This window comes from Fundulus heteroclitus, unplaced genomic scaffold (genome assembly GCF_011125445.2).
Source record: "Fundulus heteroclitus isolate FHET01 unplaced genomic scaffold, MU-UCD_Fhet_4.1 scaffold_38, whole genome shotgun sequence".
Taxonomy (NCBI): Eukaryota; Metazoa; Chordata; class Actinopteri; order Cyprinodontiformes; family Fundulidae; genus Fundulus; species Fundulus heteroclitus.
In genome coordinates, this window is record NW_023396792.1 from 1,269,598 (window position 1) to 1,293,625 (window position 24,028).

At 39.2% G+C, this 24,028-nt stretch overlaps 1 protein-coding gene across 4 annotated transcripts in view; it reads left to right on the plus strand.

Annotated features, from left to right (window-relative positions):
• Window positions 1-24,028, plus strand: part of syt7b (synaptotagmin VIIb) — a 144,901-nt gene that overhangs the window by 66,706 nt on the left and 54,167 nt on the right. For 3 of the 4 annotated variants that reach the window (XM_036130805.1, XM_036130806.1, XM_036130809.1), the window contains exons 2-4: window positions 1,778-1,881; window positions 18,406-18,485; window positions 21,481-21,615. In XM_036130805.1, the coding sequence (XP_035986698.1) occupies window positions 1,778-1,881; window positions 18,406-18,485; window positions 21,481-21,615 (319 nt within the window). The remainder of the gene's footprint in view (window positions 1-1,777; window positions 1,882-18,405; window positions 18,486-21,480; window positions 21,616-24,028) is intronic. The other variant, XM_036130807.1, reaches the window with a different exon arrangement.

Sequence of the window (24,028 nt, forward strand, 5' to 3'; positions counted from 1 at the left end):
AGAAACCAGGAGATTTGTGACTGCCTGGGTCTTGGGATAAACACTATTTGTGTTCAAAGTGACCTAACAAAGAAAATAAGCATGTATTGTTAGATGTATAAATAGGCATTTATTCCCTTAGAAAATTTAGAAGATTAGAAGTAGATTAAATTATATTTATGTTGCATTTCTGAATGATTCTAAGTTGGATTTGTAGTTTTTTCTTTTTTGTCTATGTAAAGACTAAGTTAAAACTGTGTATCCCTGTCTTCATATTGTCCCCTCCAACACAAAAATGGTTTGAAGGGTTCTCCTCTCCTCACACGAAGCTGAAGAATTTAAAGGTTTTTCAAATTTAAGGTATTCTCTGCAACATAATGAACAAGGCATAATTGAAAGAGTGTTGAATCAAAACCAGATGTGCTTTTATCATATCTCCATCTAAAAGAAGCTTAACAGCGAGGGAATACCGGGGGGTAAGAAAAGTTTTTTTTTTTGTTTTTGTTTTTTTATAATCCAAAGTCATTTACTAGAATGTTCAGCTGTTAAGACATTCATGTGGTCATTAATATAAAGCTTCAGCTAATATGAACAGATTGTTGTGAGCTAATAGCAGTCCATAATCCACCTACGTCACCGGCTAATAATCATGATCATCCTTTCCCAGTAAAACGTGCAGCAGTTCATCTCCTGTTGGAGCTGCAGTCTGTAGCTCACATTCCTGCTTCCTTTTATTCCTCATTACACGAGATAAAAAAAAAGTGTTAACATGACTCGAGTCTTAGACCAGGAGTCCAAGTCTCGAGTCTTTAGGACACAAGTCTACATCGAATCGGAAGACATTTCTTTTTGTGCGACTCGAGCCAGGGTGCCATGCTCCAGTTGCTTTCTCTGCTAAATACGGATATTGACTGACACAGCTCAGCTGAGGTAACATTCAAAACGGGTTCAGATTTGTTTGAAAAGCAGAAAGCAACACCTACAAAAATTTGGACCAAACACCATTTAAAACTGCACCAAAATACAAAAGGAGAGAATCCTCCCCAGATCTACCCAATACACAACAATAAAAAGCAGACCTACAATTTAAGGCCAAAGCATAACAAAAATCCATAAATATCAACTCATAAATCCATAAAACCTAGATTTAGAGCTAAAGAAGAAATACCGAAAATAATTATAGACTGTGCAGCAGAGAGAAGAATGTGATGGTTATGAGCTCATTGTCAGTGTTGTTTTGCTTTTCTGCCTTTGCATTCTGAATTACTTAGCAAATAACTCTGTGAATGTCATGCTTGGGAGGCAGTAATTGAAAGAAATAGAAATTGAAAATAGGGCCCTCTGGAAAATAAATCATCTGTCAAGACAGGAACAAAGTTTGTAAAGGATTTTAGAGATAGAGGAGAGAGAACGGAGGTTGGTAATTGCATGGCTTCTGGCCTCGTGATATTTTTTTTTTCACCCTGACATGTGCGCATCCCCCGTTGATACATGCAGGGAACATGAGCAAGAAGCTGTTTCATTGCCTTTTTGTCTTTTCCCCCCCCTGCACTGCTTTTACTTTTCTCTCTTACTGATGAAAGATGCCAGATGATAAGGATGAATGGAGATGGAAGGATAGAAGCCACTGATCCTGAATATCCCTTGAATGTGACTTTCACTAACATGTGTTACTTTCAGACTTCAAAATGTTCATATATGAGCGCTTTAAAGATGTGGAGTGTTGTATGGGATGCACTAACACCCTCCTCTATATGTGTGTCTGTCTCTCTTCTCGGTCTTTGTCTCTCCTTTTCAGGCTCAGTGTCACTCAGTGTATTCCTGCTCTCTGTTGCAGTCGTAATATGTGCCGTTTGGCTCGTAGCTTTATGTGGCATCTGTACCTGGTGTCAACGTAAACTGGTAAGTTACGGTATTTATCATTTTAGCATGCATTTATTGCTCATGACATTTGTTTCCCAGTCTATTCTTTCAGTCATTCAGTCTCCTCTTGGCATCTCTAAAAAAAAAAAGGTAAAACATGAGTTTTCATGGCACGTGCATCAGAAATGTCTTGCAAAATTTTTAAAAACTTCTGCTGTCCTCCATCCTAGAATTTGAATTGCCGTATTCATTTATTCAGGGTTTTGCTGAATATTCTTGCATAGTCGGTATCTAACGTGCACCAGAAAGCCGTCAAACGGATTTGTCACAAAATATCTTCATGACACGAGCAAAGCTGAGCCCATCATTCAGAGTCACTCCATCCAGCTGGCCGTGTTCTTTAACAATTAGTTCATACATAATGAATCAGATACTGCAAAACCACTGTGTGACAACTGATGAGGAAGCACAGCTTGGCTCATCCCCCCACTTTTTTTACCTGTCGTGCCTATCCCTCCTTTTGAAGGAGTAATTTATTATTAAAAATGCCAAACAATGTGAAAATCAGTCATTTTATTTTAAGAAACATAGTTGGTTAATGTGATATAAAAATGTAATCAGATCAGACCAATAACACAATAGGGGTAATTAAAACCAAACACACTCACAAATGACGAAACAAAGCAGTACAGTTAAGTTTGGCAAAGGCCAAAGCCCGGGACAGGCAGCAGTACGGGTTTCATGTTACTGCTCTCACTCTCTGCCATACTTGGTAGAGACAGGGCAACGCTGACGGGCTCTTCTACTATGCCTTGACAGCAGTAGGACCAGGTAATAGCTCTTGCAGTGCACAACTTTTTCCTCATTCATAAAATGCTGAAATCGGGACATTTCTGGGGACAGCTTTTGCAAGGGACCGGTCGTCCAAAACTGTTCACGGAAATCAGGGTCACCCTAGTTTATACCCAATATCACATTATTTTTTAGCAGTGACATCAACCAGTACATATAAAATGATAATTTTTGGTTCTGCAGGGGAGAAACCAGGAGCTCTGTGACTGCCTGGTCTGGGGATAAACACTATTTGTGTTCAAAGTGACCTAAATAAGCATGTATTGTTAGATGTATAAATAGGCATTTATTCCCTTAGAAAATAAACTAATCTAAGAACAATGAAAAACACACCAACCTCTAAATATAAACCGTAAGTGAAATACAAAACAAAGAAAGAAAAATACAAATTCCCCTTCCAGCAAAAGCAGGTGGGACAGTCCAATTTCCCCTCCCCTGTATTTAGTTGATCTCAGCCCTGGCTGCCATCTTTTGTCTGGCCAAACTCCCAGGCACCATGGAAGGTAAGAAATAAAGATTAGTAACAAAAACACAAAAAAGACGGATAATTGACTAAGTACAAAAGTGAACTAAATGTGCGCGCTTACAAATAGAACACATTTACTTAAACTAAGAATAAAGTTTTATTGCAAACTAAAGTGTGCATATACTGATTGGTAACTGAAAAGTGCATGTGTGGTACAGACTTTTAAGGTGTGGCCATGGGTTTGGCCATCACAGCTACGATTAAAAACACAGTTATTGGGGATCTTAAGAAGAAAATATCATTACATCATGCTAAAAAAAAAGTGCACATGTTTGGGGGGGGGGGGGTCTGCTTGTCCCACATCTGTTATCAGACCGTACATATTACATCATCCAAGAAAATGTAACTTTTTAAATATCCCACTGGTTTTAGACAGCTGCTTTTGTCAGAATACGGCCTTTTATGTGCATCACATTTTGCAGTGTTAAGTTTGTTGGCGGGCTGCACAGTGGCGTAGTGGGTAGCGCTGGTGCCTTGCAGCAAGAAGGTTCTGGGTTCAAATCCAACCCAGGGTCTTTCTGCATGGAGTTTGCATGTTCTCCCCAATGAATGCTGGAGATAGGCATCAGCAACCCTACGACCCCATGAGGGATTAAGCGGTTCAGAAAATGGATGGGTGGATGGAGTTTATTAGCTTTTTACAATGCTTTACCTTTTGTGATGTCCTGCTTTGGGCTTTTTCACCCTTTTTCTACCATAAGAACTCTGAAGCTCACTCTTACAGCAGCAGAAAGAAGAGTGTCTTGTGAAAGCGTCTAGAGGTTTCCAAGTATGGACGATCAGTGAGAAATTCTCACAGGAGATTTAGGGGAGGTCATTTTTACCATGTTAGGAATTTCAACCCAGACCTCTCAGCATGTTTAATTGATGCTACCTTAGTTATTCTTACACTTCATCATTAATGTAACAGTAGTTTGTTTTTGAGCAAGATTTTCAATAAAACATTGTCTGCGATGCCATGGTAACACCATGCACTGAAACTGCTAAAGATATTCAGCCACAAGCCTGATGCTCCGTGTAGTACAGCATCTGTTATCCTATAACAACTTAAACCAGAAAACCGATAATAAAAAACAAAAGGCAACCTATTTTTTATGAGTGGGATTATCATGATATCTCTATGAAACTGATTAGAAAGACAAAGAAGAACTAAGATCACACTTTGTTGATCTGCAGCGGGATTTCTACTAGTCGCAGCACACAAAGCTACAGTATGTGCAGAAAAACAAACATAGCTCAGTTGAGACTGCATTAAAAAAATCTGATAAAGTGGAGAGGTGCAAATATAGCTACAAGAGACATTGAGTTTAATACAAGCCATTTATATACATACATTTATCATCTTAGTTTTGTTTACCCATTCTCCTGGGTTCTCCTAAAGGTAGACGTTAGATTTACCTTCCCAATTAGAAATTCTCCTGGATCTTCTAACTGAAACCATCTTGACTTCTGATTAATGCTGATAGCTCATAAGCAGTCCACAGAAAACAATGAACTCCACACTTAACACCTTAAGCACGTCATGTACAAAAGCTACTGCTGTGTTTCTGCTGCTGGCTTCTGTTGCCGCTCTGGATTGTTCCAGCAAGTTCTCCTAATGGCATGCATCCGTTACTGCCCTGATTATTGTCTCAGCTTCGCCTATGAGTGGCACTATTTAAGCCGACCTTCTCCTGTGCTCTAGTGCCAGTAACACCTTCCAGCATTCATAGATCGCTTTCCTGTGAATGGAAGGATCTGATTTGTTGTTCGGATTTCTACCTATTTTGCCTCGCGCTTGTCGGACTCTCTCGCCGGTTCTCGGATTCTGGACATCGACCTGTGCCTGTTGCCCGACTCTTAGCCCTCCTGTGCCTCTGCCTGTTGGACTGACACTGTTTTTCTGGACCCTGGACTCTGGACACGTTCTGGAGGATTCCTCCTCTGATACCTCTGATTGCCTGTTTATGACCCTGGACTGTGGGACTGTTCCTGCGTATCATCTGACCATTTCTGGAAGGAACATTCTGCATCGGATTCAATGTCTGTTTCGTATCCAATCAAGGTTAGTGGCTACTTGGATGAACTACATTCTCTCCTGTGCAAATTATCAGCCTCTAACCTGTCTCTCTCTCTCTCTCTCCTTCAGGGCTTCCTGTTCCAGAAGTTTCCCGCACCGACTGCATCAACTTCTTTAATAAAACTTTTGAACGTTCATTCAGTGTTGTGTGAATTACTGGGTCCAATTCCAGATAGCATCACAGAAGAATCTGGCTATTAACATGGACCCATCTGCAACACCTAAGTGGCATTAGGTGTAGACTGGGCTATTTCTGGGTTAGAGTAGCTTATGAATGTAATAATCAGCCTCCTACATAATGTCGCCATAACTCCGAAAAGCTCAGCCAGTACTTTACATTCTGCTTGTGCTTCTCCTCCTGTTCCTGCCCATGAGCCTACGGTAACACCTCCAGAGTTATTTAAGGTTGAAGCTGACCCGTGCCGCTCTTTCTTAACCCAATGAGAGATCCAGTTTGAGCTTCAGCCTTCTTCCTTCCCCACCGAACGCTCCAAAGTAGCCCATGTCATTTCTCTGCTGTCTGGCAAGGCCAAATCATCGGGAACCGCTGAGTGGCAACGTAACTCGCCATGCTGCAGTTCTTATCACGCCTTCTCTGAACAACTGATTCAGTGTTCGACCCAGTGCTACCTGATTGAGAGGATGCTAGAGCACTGCTCAAGATATGCCAGAAGGGCAGATCAAGGTCAGCATTACTGAGCTAGGACATCAAAGATTTAATTTATTATGAAAATGCCCATTTGATGTTTTATTTTCCTTAACTTTTGGACAAACTGAATGTTTTCTTTTTTTTTTCTTGAAATAGTGGAGCTTTACATTTTTACATTCAGTGCTATGGGGTTTAGCAAAGTGGAGTATTTTGAAACATCTATGAAGAAAAAAGGGAGTTTCCAAGAAAATATCTTCATTCTTCAGATGCACTGTTACTGTACACGCTTTAAAAAATGTATGTAATTACTACCACCGCCAGAAGGGGGGATCTAAAATTCTGTTCCGCAGCATGAAAACATCATTCATCACTAAGCATTTTATATTCCTCTGCTATGTTTCCAAGGGGATTATGAACAATTTGCTGTGAGGATGAGTTATAGTTGTGTAGGAAGTTGGCTTCTCTGTTGCCACCACTGCGACCTTGAGTTGAATGCACACTGCCGTCGTTTTGTGTTTAGCTTTCCAGAGGAAGAACGAGGCTGTATGTTCCCCACAACAGAAAATACCAATGCCCTTCATAAACATGCCTCTGTGTGCTCAGAGCTTGTGCATCATGGTTGTTTGCCTCCAGTCCTCATCACTATGCTAATGATTCATGTGTTAGTGGACATCTGAGCTACTAGCCAGTGAAGGAGCTGTGATGCAAGTTTTGATATCTGTTGTCCTTTCCCAAATTCAGACCAGCATTCCTCCTTTGGTGTTCTGCTCTCCTTTCTCTGCTTGTCTGGGTGACGACTGCTGCACAGCAGTTCATAAAACATAGAAAAGCTGAGAGCTAACTAGGTTGTTCCAGATGAAAAACATCTCTTTAAAAGACAGCAGTTACTATTGCTCATACCTGACAAACTGATTTGTTTTCTTTGCGCATTTTCAAATCATCAATGTCTCTGTCTTTCTTCTTGTCTCGCCATCGTTTTTGTAGATAGTCTGTTTTGCATTTGTCTCTTTGTCGCTTAATCTCCATGTTCATGTCAGGATGATTCCTTTCTACGGCGTCGCTCCTCTCCTATGTCTTACTCCGGTGGGACACGGCATTGTTTTGCAAACGTCTACTGCTATGGAGAAAAATGAATTATAATCGGAAACAGTTGCTACAGCGAGGCGATTCAGTATTTTGTCAGCAGTACGCCTATGCGTTTATGGTGAGAATGCCATGTGTAAAAAGGTTGTGTTAGATTTATTTAATGTTGTTTTGAAAAGATACTTTTCCTCTGAAAAACGAGCCTCATCTGAAGGCATATTCTAATTAATTGAATTGAGTTTAATATATTTGCAGACAAAGATCATAGTGGACTATTTTAAGGCACTAATATTGTACTCTAGTTTCTAGTAACTGCCCTGTGGGTATTACGATTCATTAGATATCTGTGCTTTCCTTCGTCTATTTTTTGCCAGTTTATCCATTTTATGCAAAATATGAAAGAATAATCTGAGATAAAAACACAACTGCAACTGTAGAAATTCCTCAAACTGCACCCAGCCTCTGTGTTTTTTTCCCAGCACTAGGAACCCCTAAAACCAATTATCCCTTCAAGTCCCACAGAAACATGCACAGATCAGTCGTCGGCAGCACAATATCTCCTCACCTGTGGCGCTGTGCGCACGCAGGCAGGTTGATTATCAGGGACCCTCCAGCTGATCCAATTTAACCAGAGGAGAAAAGTAGGAGGAGGTCTCATAATAAGCTTTTTCCTGCCAAAGAAACTCAGCTATTTGGAGTTTGGGAATATATTTCAACTTTACATTTAGATAGTAGTTTACAAACTTAACTTGAGGTAGTTGCAGCTAGCCTATTTTAAGAAATATGTCACATCTCTTTTTTTGGGGGCATGTTTTCCCAGAAAACATGTGTGTGATGTGTTGCTGGCTGTGCATGCACACTTCTAGTGTTTATGTATCCAGTTAGCTTAGCGGTTAGCTGCGGGGTTAGCTGTTCATTGTACCCCCGCTGCTCTCACTGTATACTTTGAACATAGTTGTTTGTAAGCAATCTGCGTACAAGTTTATGGGAAGAAGAGGAAGGACTCAGTAAAAAGAAATAAGACCAGAGTGGATTTGGGAGATTTTGCACACAATCCCGCTAAGGAGCAGAAGAGCAGGCAAGATGATCTTGCGCATGCGCAGTTATTGAAAAAGGGAGAAACTTCCGGAAATCTCTGCAACTCTACCTTTAATGTATTTTTATTTGATTATGTATTGATCTCTACGTATTTCAGGTTGAAAAGCCTCGTTGCCGTCACCTCAATCTTTAGCTCTTCCACTGATCTGCCGTCAGGATTCTGGATGGGACGTTAAATTTACTTCCAAGAAGATGAAACATGTTAGTAAAATTAAAAAGATTTCTTTCAACCTAGATCAGCCAGAGGTATGAATAATTATGGCCCTGGCTGTAAGGCAGTCTGGCCTCCTGCCAGAAGAGGTGTTACAGGGGAAGAAAGCGGAGAAGAACAGGAGGAGATGTGGAGCAGAACAAGGAACTGCCATGGAGGCTTACAGACAAGAAGGAAGAGATGGTATTGAACATCCAATTGTGTAACAAACACCATGACAAGCCGACTTAAGAGAGCTGAAGAGCAAATCACAGTCTGTCCAATTCATCTCATGCTGCATCTTTATCATCCTCCGCACAGCTTCATTATTCTACTTTTTTTTTTCAAGCTTCCTCTATCTTGTCTCTTTCTGTTTTTCACATGCCTCTCCACTCTGCCGTCTCACTCAGTCGCTCCTGTTTCTCCCCATCCTCCAGATCATCCCCTCCGTTTCTCACATCCTCCCACACACTCTCAACATTGTACCTTCTCCACCTTCTGCCTCTCACCTGAAGATTTTATCATTCTGTTTAATGATAGATGAGCTCAAGTTGATAGTATGTTCTCAACTGTTAGAATTCATTTCCTGAATCTGATATTATTCTGCATGCGTTTACAGTGTAGCGTCAGGATGTACAAGGTACATATCAGGTCAGCCCCCCAGCTTTGCTCTCTATTGACAGTGTTTGTGCTGCTGTGCTTGGCATATGAGATGTGGCATGATAAATAATAGAGTTTGTTGTGTATTCATTAGAGATGGATACAGTAGAATGTAGAAAGAGGCTAATACTCTGAAAGCTGTATTAAGATGAGCATTCTGCACTGTGTTGTGTCTGTAACCCTAAAGGTTCCAGGCAGCTTGACATTGTTTTCTGAGCAGAAATTTAGTTAACCAGTCAGATCAAATATAATGAGTAATGTCTGTAAAAAGCCTAACGAAACTTAAATTGTTATGCTTCCTTTTAAACAAGTTAGGATATGTCTATGGGCTATGCAAAACATGTTCATTACATTTTGTGCACGGAATCATTCTCAGATAATGAGATTTCACCTCCTCAGTTCTGCCTATTTTGAGCTCCTTTCAGAATGAGCTGCTTTTAGGACTCTTGTCACTTCTATGCAAATAAGTTTCAGCTGGCCATACGCCCCGACTCAGTGTTTACACTCGCATTTTATACACGCGGAAATGGCTGCAAACAGATGCACAATGGTACAACAGTGCATCTTTTACCCGAGTCAGACACAGAAGCAGAAGAAATGTAGCCTCCTGCACAAACAGGAAGGATGCAGCAACAGTTTCTTAATGGTACATTTCTAAATGGCTGTCAGTGGCTTATTTTTTTACATTAGCTTAAGCTAAATGACAAATGATGTTCATGCTGAACAGCCATTGTACAGCGCAGCTAATAAAGTAGGCAAAACTCCGCTTTGGTTGCTAGGCGAGTGATTGGTTTGGCTAGAGTTGCTAGGTGATGGGCAGTGCTCTCTGATTGTGATGTAATAATCAGGAGGTTTTTGAAACAGCTTGTTTTCCAGACACCAACAAAACATCAACTTATTGCTAAAAAACAGCTGGATGGGTTTTTCTTTTAAGTACTTGGACTGTTTCTATGAGCAGTTGAGACCCAAGTACAAAAAGAAGTAACCTAACCATTTAAACATTTAAAAATAAAAATGAACAACCAACATTTGTCAAAAAGTCAACCAGACAAACTGAAACTTTGGATCATTAGCTATGGGAACTAAAACATTTTATAGGCATTTGCTTTTTTTGAATTTTTGGCTGACATTTTGCAGCAGAAAGAGACAAAACTGTTGTATAAACAACACAAAGGGGTTGGTTTCGAAATGGTGATAATATTTACCTTCCCCTTAAAATGATCTTTTGGTTATTTTTAAGTTGGGGAGAAGAGGATAAGTTGGCCATTCTGGCCATATGAACAAAGGTTTTTAGGTTGCTCAGATAGTGATTAAATATCCATACAATTAATCTATTAACACTCCATTAGGTTTATAAATATTTTTGACTCTACTTTCTTAAAAAAAGACTTTTAAGAAGCCTTTATCAAATTCAGAATGCTATTCTTGGTCAAACTTTCACTGGATTGTTTTATGTGTTTCTTTCCACAGAACTCACCGCCTTCTTTATGTTTTCCTCCAGGTATTTTTGTCTTGGAAAGCTGCAATGCAAACTCATATTCCATTGGAAACTTTGTGACAGCTGCTCTTCAGAGACTATTCACTTTCATATATAATTCATGGCACAGAGTTTCATTCAGCTGTGCAGGTCCTGACGTCAGGCTGACCTCCTTTCGGGGCTTTGTGGCAGCACAGGGTCTTGATGGTTAGCGCTATCCCTGCTCCTCGGTGTGAAGCTGCTGCTCGGCTGGGACTTTTAAAACTGCATGATGTCTTCATATGTGTGCAGTGCTCTCTCGGGAGCTCCCACCAGCCCAAAGATGTGCTGTTAAGGTCAGCTGTGAAGTGACCCGCAAGCAGGTGTGAATATAAAGCGGTTATACCCTGAGACATGTACAAGAGACACTCTGAAATGTAGGACAGAAATCAGATTTATATTTTATTCATGATTTAAAATGTTAAAGATCTTAGATTTTATTTAAGATTTTTTTTCCTCAGCAAAGCAATCATTAGATCGTCAGGGAAAAAAAACAAAAACAAGGGGTTTTAATGCAAAAAAGGGACTGCCGAGTATCACACCACAAATACAACAGCACAACCAGGTCACTGAATCTCAACATCGTTTACACCAGGAGCTAACCATATAAAGCTCGCCGTTATAAATATCCTCTGACAAGACCAGCGCCAGGATCAAGTCTGTAACTCGCCTCTTCGGTGTTGTAGTAAAATACACAGCATGGCATCCACACCTGCAACTAGCTTCTAAATGTCCCTGTCAATGCAGGTTCTATTTATATAGCACAAAGTTTGTACAGAAGAGCTAAATAACAACAAAATAGGAATGAAAACCCTAAGTCACATTGGTTTTTTATACCTAATAATGTACATTAGTCCACCTTTTAAATGTCTGTTTTAGACATGCAGGGTCATTTCATCTGTGATCCCTGACCGAAAGTCAGGAATAACACAGAAATGCATGATTATTAAACTTCATGAGCATGAATGAAAAGAAATTAGACAAAAACAAGAGAGAAATCAAGTTTTAAACAATAGAGAACAGGTCCTAATCTAAATATGATACATTTTATTAGTTGCTAACCACTGCTTTGTAGACTTACTACACAGTCCTCAAGTTGTAATTCCCATGTCATACAAGTGTGTTCCTTTGCTGAAAAATGAAGACACCATTGCTTACTGTATAAAAGGCCCTCTACAAGCCAAGAAAAGCGCCCTATAATATGACCTAACACCATCCAATTTAGCCGCAATATTATATAGAAGAAAACTGCTTGCTTTTTTACACCACAAAGGTGTTCTGGAGAACAAAACTACATAAAACGTAGCGTAGGAGTAATGTTCAAGTTTGAACTATCAGTCCCCATAAATTAGTTAAAACCTATCGGCAGATTAAACAGATCTAACAAAGAAGCAGTGAATTTTTAACAGAACATATAATAAAACACTCAAGATAAAATGAAGCTGTCACACCAGGTGCTACATCTGATGTTTTATTCAAAGTCCATCTTTGAAAAAGTAAGATGGTGTATAATCTGTTTTATTTCTTCTTTTCTTTACCATTGATTTAGACTACTCTCGGCTCTCAATAATCATGTTTGCGACAGCAGAGAATACATTTCTGCCCCTCATCATTGTGTTAACATCATCTCCTCGTGCTATTCACTGTTTTTTGAACAAGTCACAGTGGATGTTCTCTCTTTTAAAGCAGCGAGTTGTGGATAATGCAGGACATGTTGTAGAATAATGACACTATTCAGTGGGCCCACTTTCAATATTATCAGTCCATCAAATTGGTGCTATCAGTTGTATGAGAACCTTAAATGCTCACATGATATGACATCCCAGCTTGTGTCATTAGTTGGAAAAAAATATATATATTAACCCTTAGCAGTAGCTAATCCATTATTTATTGTGCTGCCTTGACAAAACATTGAGATAAAACAGGTCAAAGTTATCAGTGTGGGAGGGTGAGGAAAGGAATAGATGGAGGTAGAAGAAAATCAGTTCTGGTTGCTTTTTAGGAGCAATTTCTGATTGAAGATATGATCCCATAGTTCCCTGCATATTGCGGTAAATGCACTCTGAAATGATGCCCCGAAGGTAGTATTATATAGAAGTACTCTATAAAGCTGAAATTGTAATGTATAAAAAAAAGAGCGTTGCTTACAAAGGGGTTGTGAATAGAGTTCAAAGACTTAATTTGCTCCCACCATTTCCACCTTTAAATTTGGACTTTCTCGATTTAATGGCACCATTTGCACTAGGTTCTGAAAGCTTCATGTTGAAGCTTCTATACAGGCTGTCTGTGAAATTGCAATTGTTAAAATGAATAAAATTATTCCCCCCGAAACACTTGGTGTTTTCAGACAGCAGGAGCCATTTCACAGGTCCTAAAACCTTTCAAGCCAGTTCATCTTGTTTTGCACTGAAGAAACTGTTGCTGTTCATTTATTTCATGCATATATATATATATATATATATATATATATATATATATATATATATATATATATATATATATATATCCTTCTGCAAAGCTGGTACTTAGAACAATAGTAACTTACCAGTGGTATAAGAAGTTGTTTAGTGTTCCTATGTACTGTATTTGGATTTGCTGAACAGGTTGAATGCTCACCCAGACGCCCTTGGGCGACCCAGCTCCTTTAGCTAAACATTTGCTTCATCAAAATGGGGCAGTTTTCAAAAAAAAAAAAAGCACAGCGTGTCGTGATCGCGGTGTGCGAGTGTGAGTTTGTGTGTTGGTGTGAGGTTTTCTCTGAACAGAGGAGCTCTGCTGGAGGGTTTGGCTGCCTGCTGCATCCTGCACATCTGGCTGCAGGGATTCAAGGAGCTGTTGCACAACAAGAAAGGCTGTGACCATCATGGTCTCAGCCTTTCAGGCCAGAGTATCTCTCTGTTGAAACTCTTTTTTCAATATCTCCCCCTCCTCCGTGGAAGATTGTTCATGTTTCTCTGCGTCCCTCATCTAGAGCTCACTCTTCTGTGCCTCCCATTGCACACAAATCTAGAGTTTCATGTGGGCCAGGAAACTCTAGAAAGGTGTCCAGGCAGGTTTTAATTTAGCCGTATGTGTAACAGAAATTAAATTGCGGCAGGATTCGTAAGCAACACAGGCAAAAAAAATACCAAAATTATGAGGCAGCATTTTTTTTTCTTTCCACAGTGGCACAGATGGTTTTACGTAGTGATAGTAATGACACTAATATTTGTTGGGAAGACTTCAAACAGACAGATTATAGAAACAATTTCTTTAGCTTTTCTTTAAATTTATGTATCCTCTGATCCTCCATAAAGCCCGGGTAGACAGTTTTTAAGCAATCGATATCTGTTTGAACATAAACGGATGGTAATTAGAACTTTGAAACGATGCAGACATGTGTGGAAAAAAATCATTTTAAGCTTTTCTCTGTCAATTAAAATTCAGTTTTATAATGCATTTATGAGTGCGTGTGGAGTTAGGGTTGGTACAGTTCTTTTAGGATTGTATTTATTTTACTTGGAAATCTATTCACCTTCATCTTTACTTTGAGTCTATCATGTGATCTCCTCTCAACCTTTGTAGACTACAGTCTGTTGTAAAGGTTTTGACATCCTTGCCATTTCAAGCACATATTCTGTTTACATTTTTTACACCCTCATTACTCAACACATCATTATGGTGTCCTCTGCTGTTATTGTTGCTGAATGTTGCGCAGTTGTTACAGTAAGCGGACTTGTCCGTCGTTATACAATCAGAGCTTTCATTCAGAAGAGTGCATGATATTAAACAGTTTGAAAACCGATTTGTTCAGATCCAATAACTCTGAAAAAACTCTTAGAACTGCTTGATCAAATATCATCCAGGATAAATGTGTTTTTTTTAAATGCACTGGGAGTTTAACCATCTATAGACTATCAAATGTATACTATTAGAAAACTGACCTGAAACAATAAGGTCTCAGTTGTTGAGGCATACTGGACAAATAAAAAAAAAAACATCAGAAATAATATTCAGAGAAAATAAACTATTCCTTGTCAGGTAGTGATAAAAATGAGAAGCAGCAGTCCCACAGAGACAAAAATGTGTATCCTAATTTTATTCTTCATCTTCTTTGTCTCCATCTGTATTTTGCTGCAGAGCTTATTTGCATTTATCTCTTTCATTCTTGTAGTCTGTTGGGGTTTGTTATGCATAAATATACATGCAGGTTTTACAAATTCTTTGAGGCCACCCTGCTCAGTTGAACTCTTCTTTGGTGTTTACATTATGCTTTTTAACAGCTAAAATAACGGCACAGCATTCTTCTGTTGCAAATTTGGTCTTACTGCAAAGTCTCCTATGCTTCTTTTTTGTTTTACATGCAGCATATAAAGCCATGAATGCATCAATAAACAGATCTGTGGCATATTTGTCATACATAGAAACACACAATTGCACCCCACCATCTATTTATCTTGGCTGGGATGGTGAGAGGGAGATTTCCGTTGCATTTCCTCTGTAAAGCTACACTTGCACATTAACATTTTGTAAACAGTAGCACCAGCGGTCTCCCAGCATGGCCCCACTGGTCCATCTATGAGCGAAGAAGAACCACACAAGGCAGCAGCCCAGGGTTATATTTCACGAAGTTGAAGTTTTTTACTTTCTGTTTCCATTTATAAAATGACATTTTCATTAATCTATGAATCCCACGATGTGTAAAAAGTGGACATGGCAAAAATAAATAAATATATATATATATATATATATATATATATATATATATATATATATATATATATTTGGTCACCATTAATGCCTGTTAATGCAAACTCAACAAATGCCAATGATTATAATGGACGCTCTTTGCTTCCCTCTGGGGGTCAGTTAGGCCAAATGCGGTACCGCGCACGTGACGTCACCGTCTCAAGAGCAACGCCCCTTTTGCCGCTTAGGTAGGGCATACAGGAGAGAACGCATACAGGAGAGAACGCATACAGGAGAGAACGCATACAGGAGAGAACGCATACAGGAGAGAACGCATACAGGAGAGAACGCATACAGGAGAGAACGCATACAGGAGAGAACGCACGGATAACAGATATGACCGACTTTACAGCCGTTAAACTTTCCCAAGACGATGTCCCAGGCACACGGATTACTGGTCGCACTGTCGAAGAACACACCAACCTTCAGCTCAAATGATGGCTTGAGGTTCGAGGGCTTAAAAAAAGACTGGAAAACTGGCCGAGTTGATGAACGGTAAGCTTTGTTTTTTTTTTCCTGCGCGGCGATCAAGGCAGCGTCGGCCGTTTTTTTGTTGTTGTTTGCAATCACCGTCCAGGAATGGGTATATGTTTAATGTTTGTCTCATTTGAAATGTTTTTGAGTAAGCCTGGTAGCAGGCTATCATGTTAGCGCCTGCTACCACGATAGCCTATATGCTGTCATGGTAGCAGGCGCTACTTTATTAACATGTCGGCCACCAAAATACTCTTACCTTGACTTGATGTCGCTGGAATTGGGTCAGGATGTTCTTCGGTTGTGCCCTTTCCTCCGACAAAATGCTTGCTACATATGTACTTGAATTTGGTAACTTTTTCCGGGTTGAACTGTTGTGTAGGCCGACCGCCCCGGTGTTCCAAGCGTACACATTTCTCCTTGGCAGTCTTGAAGAAAACATCCTTCATATGCGGCCGATCAGCGTAACTCGAGTCGCTGTTGCACGTTCCATAGCAACAATGTTTAAAAACCATGGTCTTAGATTTGGAAAAAGCATTTGTTTACCGAGTAAAACCAAGGGTAACGCACGTCTCTTTTACAGCGACACAGCGGCGGACTATGCAAGCATGCCCTACTGCGTACCACGTGATGTGACGTCATCGTGACGTCGTGTTTCTAAAAATAGCTCGCGCGCGGTACCGCATTATGCCTTATTTAGCTAATTTTCACACTAAATACCTACATTTATATCTGTTGTATGTGCTATATTCAAACTTGCTTTTCATTTTATTTCTAGTCTGTTTGACAGAAAAATCAAAATAGTTTTGTGCAATTGTAAATAAATCCCAGTAGTAAGGAGTTAAATGAAATTAAGTGTAGCAGAAATGTGAAAGATTGATTTCTGCTCTCTAGCAAGGCAGTGTGTTATGAGAATATATTGTGCACTGTTTCCCTGATGAAACAGAGCAAATTGAATAATACAATTATTTTTTTGTTTGGTTTCTTTTGGTGGGGGGGTTAAAGTAGGAACAGTAATGTCCCCGTAAACTCAGGCCCTCAGGTATCCTGTCTCTACATCTCGTGAGCCTCCCTCATAAATAATTTTCGTACATGTTAACAGCCCAGGCTAATGTTGGTGTGTAATATTACAAAGGCACTTACTTAAATCATTAGATATATTTGTCAGAGTATTAACCGCATATAGATGTAAAATGGTGGCAAAAGTGTTGTATATGATGTAGACTTCAAATTGACAAGGAAGAGGTTTAATTACAGCAACAGATGTAGCAGACGTCCCTCATGAGGTTCGGTTCCAGAAGGTTACTTACTTCTATTTTACAAAAAGCTGCATCATAGTTCTCTCTGACTGCGCTTTCAGATTGTGTCTGTTTGCTAAACTCGTTTTTGTGTGTGGGCCTTGTATGGTTGTATTGTGAGCTTACATAGAAAGCGTTATGCAAGTGCAGAAGGTCCAAGTGACTCAGTGAGAAAAAGCTTTGTGTTATAGCCCTCAAGAGTTCAATGAACATGGCGGTCCATAAAATATGCAGGTCAGTGACTGTAACTACCTTTCAAAGCACTGTCTCATAAGTGATGTAAATCTTCACAGAAATGATGAAGCTTTGTAATGTAGTGACGTTAAAAATGTATGCTTTTAGCCCTCAAACTCCTTCAGTTTATCATCTTTGGTGGAGAATGAGATTGGTTTCAGAATGCCTTTTATGCAATTTTAGATTTTATTTTTCAGCTTTTGGATGTGAAATATAAATGTGATGTAAGGGTGTAAAAGCTGGAACAATTGTGCTCATAATTCATCAATCTGATTTTACAAGCTGACAGCAATACTGCAGCGCAAAAGGGATTCGTGCAACACGGTTCTTCGGTTTCTCACAGTAGTTGAAATGTTGCTTACTCATATTACTATTTATGAGGAGTAAATGATTTATAGGGAAAAATACTATCTGTTGCATGTAATTTTAAAAAAGAAGCTACATAATGCTACCGTTAACTTGGAGGTGGGACAAAGTCATTGTCTTGCAAGTAGACAAGTCGTAAGTCTTTCCAGCTTTCTTTTGAAACAAACTGTGTTCTTGGTTTAAGATCTCAAGTCCTTTCAAATCAAAAGATTCAAGTACAAGAGAAGTCTTTAGTTTTTCTTGATTTTGTCAGGTTTTGTTCAAAGTCATGGAGTTTACACCTCTGGTTAACCTTATGCTTAACATTCTCCTCCACTTTCCAAACAAAGTGAGGAAAAGCAGCCTAGGTTTGTACGTGCTGGGTCAGTATTTGCTGCTTTGCCACCTCTAAAGGGGCCTTATATATAAATATATTCCTGCGTAGTGTTTTGATATTGATTGACTGGTATGACGGTCTGGGCCTGATTTACAGATGGATTGGACGGTGTTTTTGTTTCATCTCTGTAAAGATATGTTTGTGCATGTTTCATTCAGCTCAGAGTGTGTTTTTGCATCTCATTGTAGTAAAGTGGTCCCTTGTCACCTTGATCCTCTGAAGCGTGCTGCTGTCCTGGCTGCGAACCAGATCTATTACTCTTCTCTCATTTATCATTTTTTTTTACCACACCTGATGGAGCCTGATGCTGTCCTAAAGCCTACATAATGAATACTTCGCCGGCAAAAAAAAATAAATAAATAAAAAATTGCATTTGTGTAAATCATTCCTACGACATGTCTCTAAGGTCTGTCTCCCTCTTGTCCCTCTCTGTCTCCGTCTAATGTCTTTTCAGGGGAAGAGGAATAAACCGGGGATGGAGGCTGCCAGCTCTCCGGATTCTGTGAGAGGTCGAGGGGAAAATAAAGCCATCAAGTAGGTGTCAGACAGGGAGTAGATGTGGACGCATGGAAATGATTCATGTGATGATAGTTCCAGGTTTCCTCAGCCAAATTATGATTGCAGAGCTAATGTAGAGTAATAGCGTATATGCAACGTGATTGCTTCCTGCATGGTGCCGAATGGCCACCATGAAATGATAGTGGTTAACAAGGAATACCTTTTCTTGTTATTGTGAAGTAAACAAGATTAATTAGGCCAGTGAAAAATGGTGGACAAATAGGAATAGAAATGCTTTTTAGAAGATCAAATTTAAAAACATCTTAAGGTACAAAGCATAGAGAAATTAGTTGTACAGATTTGTTTAATGGTCACGTGGCAAGAAAAACATTTCCGAAGCAAAATCCCGGTTTAGTTCCCCTGCAACGATGTGACTTGGAATAAACTTTTTTTGTTTCCTTCATGTGACAATGCTTCTTGGCAATGCAGCTCGTACCGCTGGAGAGCCTGATTATTTCCCTTTAGATGGTGCCACATCTGGAAGGAAAATGCACTTGTGGGTTGAGCAGCACAGTTGAGTATGTAAAGTTTGCCAAATGGTCTCTATCAATGCCAAACAGCGTTTAGTAGTAGGACTGTGACTGCGTGTGGACAGCATTTCCCTAAACTGAAAAAAGGCGTGTCATCAGTGAAGGCAATCTTAATGCAGAGAGATATCGAGATTAGAATCTGCAACTCGTGGTAATCACAAGTGTCTGTTCTTAGTGACCGTGCAATATCCTTTACAAGATGTCAATTTTCCAGGAATTTGTAGAGAATGAAATGGCCTGCCAAAGCATGAATGCATCCCATATAGGAATATGACAACCTAGCAATTGTTGCAGCCCAAGCATTACTCTGTGATACTAATGTATATTTCTGAACTTTGATGGGTTACCCTTTTTTAATGTTGTTCAGTCTTAAATACAAGTTTCATGTTATGATTAAGTTTTTACTTAAACTTACATTTTTTTCTAGGTTTTAATTTAAGGCTGGTTCACACTGCAGGATTTTTAACCCGATTTTTGCCCAGATCTTCCTCTTCTGAGAGGCCCCGACTATCGGCGTGTCTCTTAAGATAACATTAAGAGATATTCCTGCCCTGTGTGGTGTGTTAAGAGTGATCAGGTCCACTCGGTGGAACGCCAGAACCGCTCCAACCTCAAATCAGGGATATTCAACATGTTGGATTGTCTTGACTTAGACTTAGACTTAGACTTTCTTTATTGTCATTTTGTAGCACAGAGTGCATACAGAACGAAATTTCGTTTTTTCATACAGCTCAGAAAGATTGCAGTAACTCTACAGGATACCTTGCAGTGAACCGATATCCTAGCGTGTGTGGTGTGCCCCCGAGGACAAACGAGCACGCAGCCTGATAAATGTGATGTGTAGCCAATCAGAAAATGAGATGAGGGAAACCCAGAGAGAAAAAAAACTAATACACCTCCTTATATTAGTGCGGTAAACGTAGAGTTATCCAGTCTCCACTCCTTTAACCAACACCTTCTCTTTTTGTTCTGTTTTTTCTACGTTAAAATCAGTCCACAAACTTCGTTTATGTTTATTTACTCTGAACTCATGTGTGACCCTGAGAGGTTTCACAAGATTTCCCGTCTGAAATCGTTTCGTGTGCTGTCTCTCAGTCTTTGAAAATCAGCCGTCTATTTTTAAATCCTGCCGTGTGAACCAGCCTTCAAGTTTTTCTTTCTCTATTTATTCTTTAAAAATAAAATAATGCAATATAAACTTTATATGAAAACAAAATGATAAAAAAGAATGGTAAATAAAACATAAGACCTACAGTACATTTTTAACCAAAAAGCACAAAAACAGCATGCAAAAGCTTTTTTTTTCAATGAGTCCGTTCTTATTTTGGAAATATTTTGTTGTTGGTTAAAAAATCTAATATTTTCGTAATTTTGCTTTATATCAAAGTTGAGTGGCCTGGAAATTAAGGACCTCCTATTTTTTTCCTCCTGTATTCATAGAATAATACTCATCTCAGATTGATGTGTTTTGCTTCACAATAATCAAAGGGCTTTTGAAGAGATCTTAATTAAAAATGAGTAATGCAGTGGTCATCCTTTAATTTCAAGACTGATGGTTCTGTGTGACCAAATGTCTCTGAGCAGGACACTGAGCCCCACTTCTCTCTGATAAACAGAGGGATGGTTAAATGTAAGCAAAGCACTAGGCTATTAATTCATTATAATAGGATCTTTATGTGTAAGGGTATGTTAGGGTTGGTGTCAAGAAAGTTGTAAATTTATCTTATTATCCATAGTGTAAAAAAACAAATGGAAAATCAAACAATTTTCGCTTGCTCATTAGGAAAGTGATCCAGTTTTTTTTTTTTTGTTGTTGAAAGGTGTAAAGGAGTAATTTGACAATTGCAAAGTATATGTGTATATTTTGTAACAGTATTTCAGTTTAAAATTTGACATGTTTCACCTGCTCTAATCTTAATGACTGTTTTAAATAATTGCCTTGCGTTTCACCTGCATGTCATTCTGTCATGTTTGTAAATGATGGTGTAATTGTGATGCCTCAACTATCGTTTTATTTCAGAGATTTTTTTCCTTACCAAAGTACATTTGGTCAGAGGGCATATAATTGCATAATAATATGACTTACATGTGATGATTGTTATGATTTCATTTTCATCGTATGATTTTATTCTGGTTGCTATTCGACCAGCTCTAATAATCAATAAATGATCGTCCTCATCACTCGTTATCATCTTCTTTAAATTCCTCAGCACATACTTTCATTAGATTTACCTTCAGACACATGTTAAAGTCCACGTTTTACTGTTACTATAACTTCATACCATTGTTATTATTTGTTTCTTGTTTATCACATCCCCTCCCTCAACGCTGGCTTTTGTTTTAGAAACTTCACTCATCTGCTGATATTTTCTCCCTTCCCTTCATGTCACCGTTTGATGCTCTCAGATGTCTAACCTTTCGCTGTCTCTCTCTGGCTGCAGCGATCTAGACAGAGACTTTTGGAATAACAATGACAGCAGCAACGTGCAGCAGAGGTGGAGCTCCTACCCGCCCAAGGAGTTCCTCCTAAATATGTCTCCCTATGCTCCCTACGGAGACCCTCGCCTCACTCCCAAGTGAGTCCTGGTCATGGCTGGTAAGGGACACCTCAGTCTGGGCAGGGCTGTCATCAAAAGGGGCTTCAACAGGGAACGGGTGATTTTATTCAACTGTTTTGCCGGTCATGACTGACCAAATGTGCAAGTACTCTCCAAAATATGATTCAGACGTCTGGCAATTTAGCATTTTGGCTGTTTAAAAGGTCACTGTAATTTGCTACAGTGGGGTAAGAAAACCACATTCTGTAATGCTGCCCGGCCATTTTTCATTTAACAGAAGTTTCCTCTCATCCCTGGTAATCCTCATGTTTCTACATTTTGGACATGACGCACTGTTTAGTATGCACTGCTGGCCATGCAGGCACCCGATAGAGATGTGCGGCTCCATCCCTTAATGTTTGTGTGATTCGGAGGACTGCGCAAACACTAACAGACATACAACGTTTTTTTTTTTTTTTAAATGGCTTTATATTAGAAGGTGGTGTTACTATACAAAAGAACATCATAATAATTTGTGTATCCTGTATATGAAACACGACATCTACAATAAAACTGAAATTACTAAGAGAATAAAATGTACAATCTGTCCTTCCACTGGTGCCTGAGAAATGTCCAATTCAGTTTATTCATGAATCAGCAATTTAGAACAAAAGGTGGGACAGGGCAACACATTTCTATAAAATACATATGCACAGATAATAGATTGGTACAGTAACATCTTATTTGGCTTCAGCACAGAGTACATACCCTGCAAATGAAAATGCCTGACAGCCCCATTGCTCACAGCCCTGCGAGCCTCGCCAGACCTTCTTTTGGCTTTCACATGCGACCCATGGACAGATATCATGGAGACAGATAACCCTCAGAGCAGATTTCACTGTTTTACATTTTCTTCAGTTTTTTTTCTTCAACAGGACTATTAATTATGTGTCAAAATATTGTAGAAGACCAATTATAATAATTATAAGCAATTAGATGCTCCACTGAGGGTTGACTGTTGTTGACTTTTTTATGCTTTGAGTGAATTTGAAAAAAGAGCTTGACATTTATGAAGGTGTGCTTATTGGTTTTCTGGTGGAAAGTTGGAATTTTTTTTATTAAATGTGAATGTATAGCAAATAAATTACCAGATTTTAGCACGAAGACTGGCAAAAAGTAAGCTTTCTGCTCTCTTTATCTCTGTGCCCATATAGTATGGCTCACCTTTCGGTTCTTTATATTTTGCATAAAGGAGCTCCACTTTCTTTTGATATTCTTTTGATATTTGATATTTTTAAGTAGTCTTGATCAATATTTGTTCTTTTTTGAAGGACTTTCCAGGGTTTTCATCCGTCTTTGGCAGCATTTTCGACTTAAATAAAAAAAAATTAAGTTCATGATTTCAACATACGTTCTGATGACATTTGTCCTCTGCATTCAATCCATTTAGGGAGCAGTGGGCTGGCACTGTGTAGAGCCTGGAGAGTATTCTGGGGTTCAGGGCCCTGCTCAGGGACCCAGAGTGGCAGTCTTTGGGATTCAAACCCAGAACCTTACAGCCTTTCCAAAATGCCCTGCTCTCATCTGAGCTAGTAGAGAATCTGTGTACTCGCTATTCCTGAACATTAAGTGTGATGGACAAACCAGTGTTGTGTCAACACGTAGCACACGACTTCAGAAAGAACAAATTGTTCTTTAAACCTTTTGTGTTTGCATTTGACAAAGGCACAATCTGTTTCCACCTGTTTAGTTCAATCAATGAAAAATAATCCCATAAATTTAATAACATTTAATATGTTTTAAGCACAACTGGATTAACAAACAATTGACAAATTAGCTTGTATATTATCATCAACTAAACACAAAACACTTTTGCCAACAACAAAAGATGCAAAACAAGCATGAGATTAACAAAATAATAAATAGTCAAAATGTATATACAAATCTGTAAGAATATACTTAATAATCTGAAAATCATCCATTTGCTCATGATTGGCAGCAACTGGTGGTATAGTCCAGATAGCTCATCTCACATTTTGGTGCTTTGAATCCTTGGCACAATGTTTAGTTTGTCTGAAAGGTACCCTTCCTATTTAGCACCTTTATATAAATCATAAAGCTTAGATAAAAGGTAGTGGTGTACCAATATAGCTTTATAAAGTGCTTAGACAAAAGGCTGCAATGCTCTATTTGCACAAATGTACACACTCTGACATACTGACCAGCTGCATCTGGTATGAAAGCTGCACTGCTTTGGATTTAAAGGCCCTGCAGAGAGCGGTGAAGGCCGCTCAGAAGATCAGACTTCTGCCCTCAGGCAAACGGTATACTGTTGCACTCGCTGCAGGACATCCAGAATCTGCAACAGCTTTTTTCCCCGACAACAATAAAAGTGATCTCACAGGGAGACTCCACTTCTCTTCTCTACACTCATACACATAGATAAGGAACA